The sequence below is a fragment of the Protopterus annectens genome, chromosome 3.part0 (assembly GCF_019279795.1).
Source record: "Protopterus annectens isolate FY-2018-M chromosome 3.part0, PAN1.0, whole genome shotgun sequence".
NCBI lineage: Eukaryota > Metazoa > Chordata > Ceratodontiformes > Protopteridae > Protopterus > Protopterus annectens.
In genome coordinates, this window is record NC_056731.1 from 1,246,121,706 (window position 1) to 1,246,137,064 (window position 15,359).

General features: G+C 35.7%; 1 protein-coding gene across 1 annotated transcript in view; it reads left to right on the forward strand.

Moving 5' to 3' along the window:
- Nucleotides 1-15,359, forward strand: part of LOC122797030 (histamine H3 receptor-like) — a 373,882-nt gene that overhangs the window by 11,461 nt on the left and 347,062 nt on the right. Inside the window, exon 2 of the mRNA XM_044065803.1 lies at nucleotides 3,208-3,483. Coding sequence (XP_043921738.1) covers nucleotides 3,208-3,483 — 276 coding nt within the window. The remainder of the gene's footprint in view (nucleotides 1-3,207; nucleotides 3,484-15,359) is intronic.

Sequence of the window (15,359 nt, forward strand, 5' to 3'; positions counted from 1 at the left end):
GATTACAGAAGCATGCAAAGGGCACCTTTCCTGGTGGATGGTCTCCCCACTAGTGACTCAGGGCAGATCCTTCATTCAGCCCCCTCCGGTAGCCACAGTGACCACAGATGCCTCCCTGATAAAGTGGGGGGGGGGCATTATCAGGGCAGGACAGTCCAAGGCACTTGGCAGCCTCACAAGTACCATCTGCACATAAACGTCCTAGAAATGACAGCCGTGCTCCTATCATTGCAAGCCCTTCAGGACTCTCTTATTTCTGGGACCATTGCAATTCAAACAGACAACATGTCAGTGGTGTGGTACATCAACAAGCAGGGCGGAACCAGGTCCTACCCCCTGTGTCGAGAAGCACTCAGACTGTGGCAGTGGGCAATTTCCTCCCAATGTTTTCTGAATGCGACGCACATCCCTGGGAGGTCCAACGTCATAGCGGACAGGCTCAGCAGAGCTATTGTCATGCCTCATGAGTGGTCTCTGAATCAGAAAGTTGCGGATCTTATCTTCCCCAAATGGGGACAGCCTTGCTGCGATCTTTTTGCCATCCCCTTCAACAGCAAATGCAGCAACTACTTCTCCCATCTTCTGCTTCCAGATCACTCACTCAGAGATGATCTAGTCCACGATTGGCTTTCCTCTGTTTCCACTGATTTCAAAACTCATACAGAAAGCAATATTGTTGGGTTGAAAAATGATCCTCATTGCCCCCTATTGGCCTCGACAGATATGGTTCCTTTTCCTGCACCATTACTTTCTCGATCAGCCCTGGACTCTGGATCCGATTCCACACCTACTGCTTCATCAATCAGGTGGGTTGCATCAATCCCTCCAAACACTCCAGCTCACAGCTTGGTTGCTCCACTTCCAACCTTAGCCAGGCTTCCCAGCATTTCCCTGGCTGTACATGAGATTATTGTCTCCTCTCACAAGTCCACAACCAGAAAAACTTATGCGAGTAAATGGAAATGTTTTTCTTGTTGGGCAGAGGCTAGGAATGTAGATCCCTTTTCAGCCCCAGTCCACGAAATTCTGGAATTCCTACCACAACTTTTTCATTCCAGGTCCGCTTCTGCTACAATCAGGGTTTAATTAGCAGCCATTTCTAACTTTCATGTTGGTTTGTCAAATTCAAACATTATGTCTCATAAGCTCTGTAAAGCTTTTTTGAGAGGGACTACTCTCCTTAGGCCTCCAGTGAGAGATCCCCCTCCTCCTTAGGACCTTAATTTGGTTCTAACTTCCTTAACTCTGCCCTCCTTTAAACCAGCAGCGTCCTGCTCCATTAAGTTTCTATCTTGGAAGACACTCTTTCTGGTAACTATTACTTCAACCAGACACGTCTCTGAACTTCAGGCACTATGTGTTCATCCTCCATACTTGGTTTTTCATAAGGACAGGGTTGCTCTGAGGACTAATCTTTCATTTCTTCCGAAAGTCTGCTCAGAAAATAATTTAAACCAATCTATAGATCTTCCTGTGTTTTTTCCCTAACCACACCAACAAGGCAGAGTACAAATTACACCAATTGGACGTTCATAGACAATTGCATTTTTACCTGCACAGGACTAAGGAAATAAGAAAGTCGGACCAACTATTCCTTTCCTATGCTCTAGGCAAACAAGGTCTCCCAGTTTTCAAGGTGACCTTATCCAGGTGGTTGTCTCACACTATTACTTTCATTATTCAATTAAGGAACAAAGTGTTACCTATTAAACTGAAAGGACATTCTACTAGGGCCTTGGCCACCTCTGTAGTCTTCCAATCTAGGTTGCCCATGGATTCTATCTGTGCAGCTGCTACGTGGGTAAACCCTCATACCTTTATTTCTCATTACAAGCTAGATATGGTCTCCAGGAGCAGAGCTGACTTTGGTTCCACTGTTCTGAATAGACTGTTGCAGTGAGCCACCCAGGATTGTAGGTGCTAGGGACACTGTCCCAACCAGCAAGAATGAAGGCGAGATAGACAACTTAACATAAAGAAGTTATGTACCTACCATAATGTTCCATGTTAGTTATCTTCATCTCGCCTTCTTTCTTGCATCCCACCCTCCGTCCCCCTGTCCTATTGGACCGAGAGGAGTTCTGGTTTCACTGGCTGAGTGTTCTCTGGTTTGTTTTCTCTACTGACTTAGAGAGTATGACAGGTATAAACAACCTATTTGTTTGGACAGGTTTATTCTCTGGCTATGTCCGGGGTTAGCTGTTTCAAATGAGATCTGGGTAGCTATCACTAGGCATCATGGGATAAGGGGTAGCCTCGAGCCAGTAAATAGCTCTAGAGCTATAGAAGATGGCCGAGTCAGAGCCGAGGATCAGCTCTGATCCCAACCAGCAAGAAAAAAGGCGAGATGAAGACAACTAACATGGAACGCTATGGTAGGTACATAACTTCTTTTTCCAGTCTACTGTTGGTGAGACTTAATCAGACATTTACTGTACATAGTTAAGCTTAATTCTCCTACAGACCTAAACATGTAGTTAAGCTTAATTCTCCTACAGACCTAAAGATGTTCTGTAAATGCATGTATCTCAGCTAATTTGATTATGTAGAGATGTATTTATTTAGTATCACTCATGCTTCATGCTATTTTATTTGATTTGACAGTCTATATTATTAGGGAACCTTCTGAAAGGTGAATGAAAAATTATATACTTAACCAGTTACTAGTCATCAAATCATACAAAATGAAAAATATAAAATTAATGAGTGCGAGTGCACTGCTGATTGTTTCCTTCAGTATGATCGTCATTTGCTTTATACGAAATATATTTGCCATACATCTAAAGTGGAAAAAAATCCTGTTAGTCTAGCATTTGTAAACATTTGTTTATCTCACTGTAGTGCTTGCCAAATCTCTCCCAGTGTCTTTTCCACTGTTTCCTAACTTAATAGTTATAAGCAATCAAGAGTTAAATTGTTAAAGTGAAATACAAAATTACTGTAAATAACATTTAATCCCAGGAGGCAGAGTCTTATAGGAAAATAAGAAGTGGCTACACTATTATAAAAGAGACAATACATTTGTTGGAGCATACCGATGTTAACACCAAGCAACAGAATAAAATGTAGTCACACAGATTTCTGATGCATACCTCAAGATTTACTTAGATATTTTATTTATTTGCAAACTTATACAGATTATATGCATAAAATACATACAATATGTTTACTTAGTATTGTATAACTTGCATTTATTGAAACAATCAGTTATGGACAAGCTATCTGAGATTTTTAACTCAAGTGTCTTGGCTTTTCTCTCCATACCTACTTCATCTTCCAATGACAGCTTGCATCCTGAAACTGCTCTTCTTCCTCAGTTTACTGGTGCTACATTAGTGGTTCTTGCTGTAATGATGGCAACAGCAGCAGTTTTGATAACGGTTGGAAATGTGTTGGTTTTACTTGCCTTTGTAGTAGATAAAAGACTTAGAACACAGAGCAACTTATATCTTCTGAGCTTGGCTCTATGTGACCTTTCTGTAGGTAAGTCATAGATATTCTTATTCAGAATTATTTACTTCATGGGAAGAATATAAACTTCAGTCAAATGATCCCAGCAGTTGACTGGAAGAATTTAAGTTAACCATCTATAGTAGTTAGCAAAAATATATTGCAGCATCTGTTTCTCATCTGGGGCACATTCACCATGGGGGTTTGCTTATCATCCCCACAAATCTGAACTGCACAAGTTGGTACCATTTATTTTCGCATCTTAAAATATCTGTGACTCTTTTAATAAGTCTCTGCTGTTTTATACACATATTACAAACTCCCTAATTGTTAAAATATCTGTGACTCTTTTAATAAGCCTCTGCTGTTTTATACACATATTACAAACTCCCTAATTGTTAAAATATCTGTGCCTCTTTTAATAAGTCTCTGCTGTCTTATACACATATTACAAACTCCCTAATTGTTAAAATATCTGCGACTCTTTTAATAAGTCTCTGCTGTTTAATACACATATTACAAACTCCCTAATTGTTAAAATAACTGTGCCTCTTTTAATAATTCTCTGCTGTTTTATACACATATTACAAACTCCCTAATTGTTAAAATATATCTGTAATAAACCAAACCATGAACTAAGTCCCAACAACCAAAAGGAAGAAAGCAGTAAGCACCATGGTAGTCCAATGAACCTCTCCAAGCTGTAACTGTAGATAAATCCTTTATTGAACACGAACAACACAATAAGGTAAACGAAACAATGATAAATCAAGTGCTTTCACCTGCATAGATGTCAGGCTTTTTCAAGATGAAACAGCAGGGTAACCAAGTTCATTTAAATAGAGGCTTTCAGTGCTGATTGTTTCAATTAAACAATTATATTAATTCAATTAAATTAATTGAAATTAAGTTGATTGAAATGCTTTAACCAACACCAAGATGTAAAATATACTTTGTTGAGATGGAAGCATGGTTGTGCACAATACTTTTGATTTCAAGCAAACAAATAAAAACATGTTAAAATACAAATGCGTAGATGTTGTCTGACAAGAGCTGTGAATAGTATCTTATAATGTTAAATACTATCAGTACATTCTAAAGTCATTGAAAAAAAACCTTCTTAGTTTAAATATTTTAAATATTATAAATAACATGGACAAATAAACAATGAAATCAGAGTGGTGTAACAACTGTGTTTTTTTGTTTTAGTTTTTTTTAAATGAAACCTTCTAAGAACTGTGCGTATAAAAATATACAATTAAAATGAACCTTAAAAAATTCCTTTATGCACTCAGTGCCAATAAAATATCAATAAATATAAAAATAAATATAAATAAAAATACATCGTTTAATATATATATTATTTCCAGTTAATATATAATAAATATCAATAAATATAATAAATATAATATATATTAAACTTGTGTGGTAAGTCTACTGTTGTGTAACCAGTACCTAAAAATGTCTAAAGAATGGGGTTTTAATTAATAAATTATTAATTTATACCCATGTGCATGTGTTATGATATAATAGTGCGTCTTTTATACAAAAGCTTGTTGAAAACATACAAATATTTGTAACTTCTTACATTCAACCTGTGACATCTTTTGTAGATGAATTTCCAAATGGTCAACCTATGAGCAACTATATTATTCATTGTTCCATAAGATATTAATTATGGTTATAGTTTCACTCGTCTAACTTTTAATACACTACTGATGCTGATAGCATCATTTAAGGCAGGTGGTTTCGTTGCATTTAGTCTGAGTTGCCATATTAGTTCTTTGTACTCAATGGTGGCTTCCCAGTCACCACCTCTTGGGTTAGGGGGAACCTGTTCTAAAACTAAAAATTTCACAGACATATTAGGGCAAACATCTGGTGTCTATAAAAAGCGTTTGATTCTTTCTTCTTTTGGATGTCATAAAGGTGTTCGTAGATTCTCCTATGCAACGTCCTTTCGGTCTTTCCAATGTAAAAACTTTCACAAATCTGACACACACCTAAGTATATTATCCCTTTAGATGTACAGTTGTAATGTAACTCTGATCTGACTCTAAAATTTCTGGATTTAATGTATAATGAACCTGTGTTCATAATGTATGCACATTGTTTGCAAGCATTACATTTGTAAGTACCTGCCTGAATCTTTATGGTTTGTTTAGGTGCATTGCCTTTGTCTCTCAAATAAATTTTTGAGATTAATATTTCTTCGTTGACAAATGTTGGTTGACTGGGCAACCATTTATTAATTTCTTCATTTGATCTTATAATAGGCCAATATTTCGTTATAGTGTTTCTTAAATCCACAGCATTGTTATGATATGTGCATACAAAAGCAGCTTTAGAGTCAAATTCTTTACTTTGTGTTTGTGTTTCAGCAATTCCAGTTGTTATCTCCCCTTTTGATGTACCTAGTAAAGGTGAATATGTGTTGTCTCTTTTGGTTAAAACTTCCTGATGCATTTTGTTTATTAACTTTTCAGGGTATCCTCTTTCTAAAAATAAGTTCTTTAGTGTGTTCACTTCCCTACAAAATAACGCATCCGTACTACACATTCTTGAGGCTCTGATGAATTGTCCTTTCAGAATGCCTTTCTTTTGTGAATAGGGGTGACCACTAGCAAAATGTAGAAATGCATTGGAGAATGTACTTTTTCTGTACACCGATGACTCAAACCTCTTTAACTCTTTGTTTTTAATCAGACCAATGTCCAAATAGTTTAATGTGTCATCACTAATGTTATGTGTAAACCTTAAAAAGTCAGTGGTGCTATTTATGTACTTCAAAAATTCATCCAGACTTTCCCTGTTGCCACTCCATAGCAAACAAATATCGTCCAAATATCTTTGATAGTGTGTGATATTTTCTTTCCAGGCTGAATTAAAAATAAATTGTCTCTCCCAGTAGAATAAGATGATATTTGCATATGCGGAGGCACAGGGTGTGCCCATTGCTACACCTTTTCTTTGTTTAAAACATTCTCCATTAAAAAAGATAAAATTGTTGTTTAAAATAATTTCCATAAAATCCAACATTAAGTTGATCAAATTTGTACTTAAACCTGAATAATTGATTAAAATTTCATTAAACCATTGTAGTCTTGTAGCATGGGGAATGCTGGGGAACAGTTCTACTATGTCCACTGTAACCATTACGTTGGTACAAATATAGTATTCATTTTTAATATTTTTCAGGAATTCCCAAGAGTCCTCGCAAATGTGGTCAAAGGATGAAACCATTTTCTTAAGAGACACATCTACAAATTTTCCTAGAGGTTCTGTGATACCTCCAGATCCTGCCACAATGGGTCTAAATTTTAAAGGGTTTAAACCTTTGTGAACTTTTGGAATCCCAAACATGACTGGGGTAAGAGGTTTGTTCACCATTAAAAAATTCAGTAGTTTCTCGTTAATTACCCCTTGCAATAAATGATCTTGTAATAAGAATTTTATTTTTGCATATGCTATATTAATTTCATTTAAGGAAATGATGCTGTATTGTTTGGTGTCTTGTAGTATGTTATGTATATTGGCATCGTAGTCATGTTTGTACATCAAAACAACCCCACCCCCCTTATCCGGTTTCATAACCCTGATTTGTTCCTCTCCAAGTTGATTTATGAGAGAACAACAGTTGTTAGATACATTTTCTTTTGTGTTACTGATGTTTTTCAACTTTCTAATATCTGTCTCCACCAGTTCCTCGAAAATTTTGATAACTGGGTGAAGAGGGGGGTTAAATGTGCTGGTTCTGCTAACAGGCTCCCTAACATAAGTTGTACCCTTGAAAAATACATTTAAGTTAAGCTGTCTTGTGTAGAGTTTCAGTTCCATAATTGTCTTAGTTACATCTAGGGGTTTAGTTGGAACAAATTGAAAACCCTTTGTAAACAGGTCAAAATGTGTATCATCAATGGTCAGGTCAGTAAAATTATAGATTGTGAAATTAAATTTGGAAATTGTTGTACAGGTTTCAGTAGTAGCTGTTGAAATGACTGTTACTACATCATTGGTAGCTTTTGATCTGTTTATCTCCGTTGTCTCACCCAGTTGTGATTGCTTTGAAACTGAACCCTGTTCCCCTGTCTTCCCTGAGGAAAATGAAAAACCTGGTTTGGGTTATTGTTAGGTGTACTTGTGTTACTGTTGTTACCCTGTTTCTGCGCCAGGCGTTCACTACACCTGGGTGGTTCATTAACTGTAGGGGAATCATCCTGTTCATATACATTGCTGTTAACAATTTTGTTGTAATTCTGTTTGTTAGACCAAACACTTCTAGTAAAGGTCTGATAAGCTGTACCATTTTTGTAGTCTCTTAAGTCCCTTTCCAACTTTCTAATTTTCCTGTCCATTATTTTGATGCAATGTTGGTCTACATCTGTGAAAACATTGTCAGTCTTTTTTTACCCTAGCAAAATGCATATCAGAAATAATAGTTTCATTCAAATCATTTAACTCTTGTAATAAAATATCAATTTTCTTTTCATAGTCCTTGATCATGAGTTGCAACATTTCTAAACCTGTATTATCTAATAACATTGAAATATCTTTAAAGAGTTGTGTCCCTTGAGTAGCATTGTTAGGGAATTTAATTAAACGGAGCCCTTTTGGGACTCTCTTAACTCTAACACACTCATACAGGTAATCAATTTCTAACTGCATTGCCTTGTATGCATACAGTTTTTCTTTAAACAATAAAAAATCATTGTCCGTTTTACTTGTTTTTGAAGAATTGTCAGCAGTACCTTTTTCAAAAATGAATGCTTTGTTTGTCCATGCCCCAAAGTTAAAAGCTCTTGCATTGTTATCGGCTAGTTTATTCGCACCCTGCTGCTGTAAAGATGATCCGTTTTTTGAAAAAATGTCCAATGAATGTCCCATAGCGTTTAGTCGCCCATTCGCATTTGAAACAGATGCTTCCTTGTCGTGTTCCGGACCCGTGTTGTTCTCTCCAAATTCCTGAAGCTGATTGCCCGCAACCCCAGATGTAACCGTTGGGTTGCTTTCTTTATTTTTCAGTGAGTTACTGATCTGGGTAAGCAGGCTGACAACCTGCCTAAATTCCGCCCTTGTGACTGGCACGTCATCTGCCTCATCACTCAAAAGAAATGGTGTGCTTGGGAAGTCGGACGTCTCCGCGCTCTCTGCCATAGCAAAAACCAGTAATAAACCAAACCACGAACTAAGTCCCAACAACCAAAAGGAAGAAAGCAGTAAGCACCGTGGTAGTCCAATGAACCTCTCCAAGCTGTAACTGTAGATAAATCCTTTATTGAACATGAACAACACAATAAGCACACCATTTCTTTTGCGTGATGAGGCAGATGACGTGCCAGTCACAAGGGCGGAATTTCGGCAGGTTGTCAGCCTGCTTACCCAGATCAGTAACTCATTGAAAAATAAAGAAAGCAACCCAACGGTTACATCTGGGGTTGCGGGCAATCAGCTTCAGGAATTTGGAGAGAACAACACGGGTCCAGAACACGACAAGGAAGCATCTGTTTCAAATGCGAATGGGCGACTAAACGCTACAGGACATTCATTGGACATTTTTTCAAAAAACGGATCATCTTTACAGCAGCAGGGTGCGAATAAACTAGCCGATAACAATGCAAGAGCTTTTAACTTTGGGGCATGGACAAACAAAGCATTCATTTTTGAAAAATGTACTGCTGACAATTCTTCAAAAACAAGTAAAACGGACAATGATTTTTTATTGTTTAAAGAAAAACTGTATGCATACAAGGCAATGCAGTTAGAAATTGATTACCTGTATGAGTGTGTTAGAGTTAAGAGAGTCCCAAAAGGGCTCCGTTTAATTAAATTCCCTAACAATGCTACTCAAGGGACACAACTCTTTAAAGATATTTCAATGTTATTAGATAATACAGGTTTAGAAATGTTGCAACTCATGATCAAGGACTATGAAAAGAAAATTGATATTTTATTACAAGAGTTAAATGATTTGAATGAAACTATTATTTCTGATATGCATTTTTCTAGGGTAAAAAAAGACTGACAATGTTTTCACAGATGTAGACCAACATTGCATGAAAATAATGGACAGGAAAATTAGAAAGTTGGAAAGGGAATTAAGAGACTACAAAAATGGTACAGCTTATCAGACCTTTACTAGAAGTGTTTGGTCTAACAAACAGAATTACAACAAAATTGTTAACAGCAATGTATATGAACAGGATGATTCCCCTACAGTTAATGAACCACCCAGGCGTAGTGAATGCCTGGCGCAGAAACAGGGTAACAACAGTAACACAAGTACACCTAACAATAACCCAAACCAGGTTTTTCATTTTCCTCAGGGAAGACAGGGGAACAGGGTTCAGTTTCAAAGCATTCACAACTGGGTGAGACAACGGAGATAAACAGATCAAAAGCTACCAATGATGTAGTAACAGTCATTTCAACAGCTACTACTGAAACCTGTACAACAATTTCCAAATTTAATTTCACAATCTATAATTTTACTGACATGACCATTGATGATACACATTTTGACCTGTTTACAAAGGGTTTTCAATTTGTTCCAACTAAACCCCTAGATGTAACTAAGACAATTATGGAACTGAAACTCTACACAAGACAGCTTAACTTAAATGTATTTTTCAAGGGTACAACTTATGTTAGGGAGCCTGTTAGCAGAACCAGCACATTTAACCCCCCTCTTCACCCAGTTATCAAAATTTTCAAGGAACTGGTGGAGACAGATATTAGAAAGTTGAAAAACATCAGTAACACAAAAGAAAATTTATCTAACAACTGTTGTTCTCTCATAAATCAACTTGGAGAGGAACAAATCAGGGTTATGAAACCGGATAAGGGGGGTGGGGTTGTTTTGATGTACAAACATGACTACGACACCAATATACATAACATACTACAAGACACCGAACAATACAGCATCATTTCCTTAAATGAAATTAATATAGCATATGCAAAAATAAAATTCTTATTACAAGATCATTTATTGCAAGGGGTAATTAACGAGAAACTACTGAATTTTTTAATGGTGAACAAACCTCTTACCCCAGTCATGTTTGGGATTCCAAAAGTTCACAAAGGTTTAAACCTTTTAAAATTTAGACCCATTGTGGCAGGATCTGGAGGTATCACAGAACCTCTAGGAAAATTTGTAGATGTGTCTCTTAAGAAAATGGTTTCATCCTTTGACCACATTTGCGAGGACTCTTGGGAATTCCTGAAAAATATTAAAAATGAATACTATATTTGTACCAACGTAATGGTTACAGTGGACATAGTAGAACTGTTCCCCAGCATTCCCCATGCTACAGGACTACAATGGTTTAATGAAATTTTAATCAATTATTCAGGTTTAAGTACAAATTTGATCAACTTAATGGTGGATTTTATGGAAATTATTTTAAACAACAATTTTATCTTTTTTAATGGAGAATGTTTAAACAAAGAAAAGGTGTAGCAATGGGCACACCCTGTGCCTCAGATATGCAAATATCGTCTTATTCTACTGGGAGAGACAATTTATTTTTAATTCAGCCTGGAAAGAAAATATCACACACTATCAAAGATATTTGGACGATATTTGTTTGCTATGGAGTGGCAACAGGAAAGTCTGGATGAATTTTTGAAGTACATAAATAGCACCACTGACTTTTTAAGGTTTACACATAACATTAGTGATGACACATTAAACTATTTGGACATTGGTCTGATTAAAAACAAAGAGTTAAAGAGGTTTGAGTCATCGGTACAGAAAAAGTACATTCTCCAATGCATTTCTACATTTTGCTAGTGGTCACCTATTCACAAAAGAAAGGCATTCTGAAAGGACAATTCATCAGAGCCTCAAGAATGTGTAATGGATGTTATTTTGTAGGAAGTGAACACACTAAAGAACTTATTTTTAGAAAGAGGATACCCTGAAAAGTTAATAAACAAAATGCATCAGGAAGTTTTAACCAAAGAGACAACACATATTCACCTTTACTAGGTACATCAAAGGGAGATAACAACTGGAATTGCTGAAACACAAACACAAAGTAAAGAATTTGACTCTAAAGCTGCTTTTGTATGCACATATAATAACAATGCTGTGGATTTAAGAAACACTATAACGAAATATTGGCCTATTATAAGATCAAATGAAGAAATTAATAAATGGTTGCCCAGTCAACCAACATTTGTCAACTAAAGAAATATTAATCTCAAAAATTTATTTGAGAGACAAAGGCAATGCACTAACAAAAACCGTAAAGATTCAGGCAGGTACTTACAAATGTAATGCTTGCAAACAATGTGCATACATTATGAACACAGGTTCATTATACATAAAATCCAGAAATTTTAGAGTCAGATCAGAGTTACATTACAACTGTGCATCTAAAGGGATAATATACTTAGGTGTGTGTCAGATTTGTGAAAGTTTTTACATTGGAAAGACCGAAAGGACGTTGCGTAGGAGAATCTACGAACACCTTTATGACATCCAAAAGAAGAAAGAATCAAACGCTTTTTATAGACACCAGATGGTTTGCCCTAATATGTCTGTGAAATTTTTAGTCTTAGAACAGGTTCCCCATAACCCAAGAGGTGGTGACTGGGAAGCCACCATTGAGTACAAAGAACTAATATGGCAACTCAGACTAAATGCAACGAAACCACCTGCCTTAAATGATGCTATCAGCATCAGTAGTGTATTAAAAGACGAGTGAAACTATAACCATAATTAATATCTTATGGAACAATGAATAATATAGTTGTTCATAGGTTGACCATTTGGAAATTCATCTACAAAAGATGTCACAGGTTGTATGTAAGAAGTTGCAAATATTTGTATGTTTTCAACAAGCTTTTGTATAAAAGACGCACTATTACATCATAACACACGCACATGGGTATAAATTAATAATTTATTAATTAAAACCCCATTCTTTAGACATTTTTTAGGTACTGGTTACACAACAGTAGACTTAGCACACAAGTTTAATATATATTATATTTATTATATTTATTGATATTTATTATATATTAACTGGAAATAATATATATATTAAACGATGTATTTTTATTTATATTTATTTTTATATTTATTGATATTTTATTGGCACTGAGTGCATAAAGGAATTTTTTAAGGTTCATTTTAATTGTATATTTTTATACGCACAATTCTTAGAAGGTTTCATTTTAAAAAAACTAAAACAAAAAAACACAGTTGTTACACCACTCTGATTTCATTGTTTATTTGTCCATGTTATTTATAATATTTAAAATATTTAAACTAAGAAGGTTTTTTTCAATGACTTTAGAATGTACTGATAGTATTTAACATTATAAGATAGTATTCACAGCTCTTGTCAGACAACATCTACGCATTTGTATTTTAACATGTTTTTATTTGTTTGCTTGAAATCAAAAGTATTGTGCACAACCATGCTTCCATCTCAACAAAGTATATTTTACATCTTGGTGTTGGTTAAAGCATTTCAATCAACTTAATTTCAATTAATTTAATTGAATTAATGTAATTGTTTAATTGAAACAATCAGCACTGAAAGCCTCTATTTAAATGAACTTGGTTACCCTGCTGTTTCATCTTGAAAAAGCCTGACATCTATGCAAGCAAAAGCGCTTGATTTATCAGTGTTTCGTTTACCTTATTGTGTTGTTCATAGGTTCATAGGTTCATAGGTTCATACTAGGCTATCTGCCCGAGGGCATTTACAAGCCTAGCCCATAGTTTTGTGGCTTATGCCACCCCTTTAGTATGGGGAACTATACCCATTATTTTGCTTTGCCTCTGTTGAGCAGTGACACTGAGGTAATCCCTGGGGTATATCTGCGATCTCCCATCCATTGGTCAAGATTTCTCTTGAACAAGGCCAGCGAGGTGCTCTGCCTCACATATACCGGGATTTTATTCCACAGCATAGGGAGTCTTTGGGTGATGAATCATGAATTGTTCGTGTTCAATAAAGGATTTATCTACAGTTACAGCTTGGAGAGGTTCATTGGACTACCACGGTGCTTACTGCTTTCTTCCTTTTGGTTGTTAAAATATATCTGCCTCTTTTAATAAGTCTCTGCTGTCTTATACACATATTTCAAACTCCCTTATTGTTAAAATAACATGCCACCTTTTTAAAGTCAATTACTTATTTTCTTTGTTTTGGTTAACATTGTTTGATAAGTAGAAGACAAAACATTTAAATTTCACTTTCATGCTATTATTTTTTTAGTTTGTGTGTTAAACAACATGAAATAGTCTTTTTAAATTTCCTATTTTGGTGGAACATTCCTATTTTAGGAACTGATTTACTCCTGCACAGGATGTCCCTGTTTTTGGAGGTCAGACCCCATTTTCCCTTCACACAATTTTTTTGAATCATTCTCATCACATGTGATTTTTAAAGCTGTCTCATACACAGAAAACCATACTACATGTCCAACATACTAGTAAGAACAATAATTTAAAGAACGGGGGGGGGGCACACATCTTACAACTCGTTTTTCTGAAGCAAAAATAAATGATCCTATATGTTAGAATTTTGTGATATAGTTTATTAAAGTCTTCAGACTTTACAATGTCACTTGATAACATACTTTTGCATAATTTTTCATCATTTTCTGTTTTTAAGCATGTGTCTGACTAGTATCTCACAATTCTACTGGAAGCAGGAAAAGTTATGTGCCATTTGGAATTCAAATGTTTTGCTAAATACATGTCAAAATTTTTAGTTGGATGTTCTTATTTTTCAAAGGCCTTTTTTCCTATTTTCAATGTCTGCTGGATGACAGATAAGTTATTAAGAAAAGAAAAAATGCCTGCGCTATTCTTTAACTTATGATTCAACAATTTGCAATTCATCTTACCTGAGTCCAAAATTTAGTTGCATAAACTAAAAATAGCTATAATACATTATGTAGTTTTCAAGGTTATTTATTTAGAATCATGTATTTTAATAAATAACAAATGTTATTTCAAAACACCACCTTGTCGGAGATCAAAATGTTTTACTGTTGCCACGTTCTGTAGAAAAATATGCAGAAACATGAATAGGAAAAAAAATCTGAAAGAGAAATTAAATTTCATCAATAGTTTCAATCAAAATTCAAAGAGAATTGTATTACCGTTGCAATATATTGGATTACTTACGCTTTGACTCCAAATGCCTTTGCAATGTCCTTAATGAGGAAATTAATCTTCCCAGAGATATGTATTACAGAATGAGTGAAGACCCTGAAAGTTAGATTTGCATTTGTTGGTGACCCTGTAATAATTCTATAGTAAAGATATGACTCTGCAAATAGCACAGTGACACACATTAGTCCCAGGCAGCATCCAAAGTAATATTTGATTGGAGACTTTACATCCCTGTTTGTCTTTGGTGATGCCCCAGGAATCAATGTTTTTGTGATCTGGGACTGAATCCACTTCTGCACTGATTGCAATGTACAGAAATATGTCTCATGACTGACCATATTTAAATCATGCTGAATACAAGTATTATAACCACAGGCAGGCACCTTTCAAATACTCTTTTCTGGAATTCATCAGTCATTTCTTGCTCACGATACTATAGACATTAAAAAGCTTGAGCTCAGATGTGTTTGCTGACACAGCTATCTCATTCTGCAAAATATTGCTGAGTATCCTTTTCATTCTTGTTTACTTAGCTGTTGTTATACTTGTCAGACTGAAGCTCATGGCATTTCGTAATTAAATTTAGGTAAAATGTCCCAGCATTACTTTGCATTCTCTTTCTGTACTTCATTTTCCCCGGGATTCATGAACCTTGCGCCAGGCGCCAGCATAGTGTCGGCGTTATAAAGCCAAATATGGCCACCGAGCGATTCAGGTATGAAGCAATCCCACGTGCACTACCGCGGCGCTGACGTTCAAAAGTATGAAG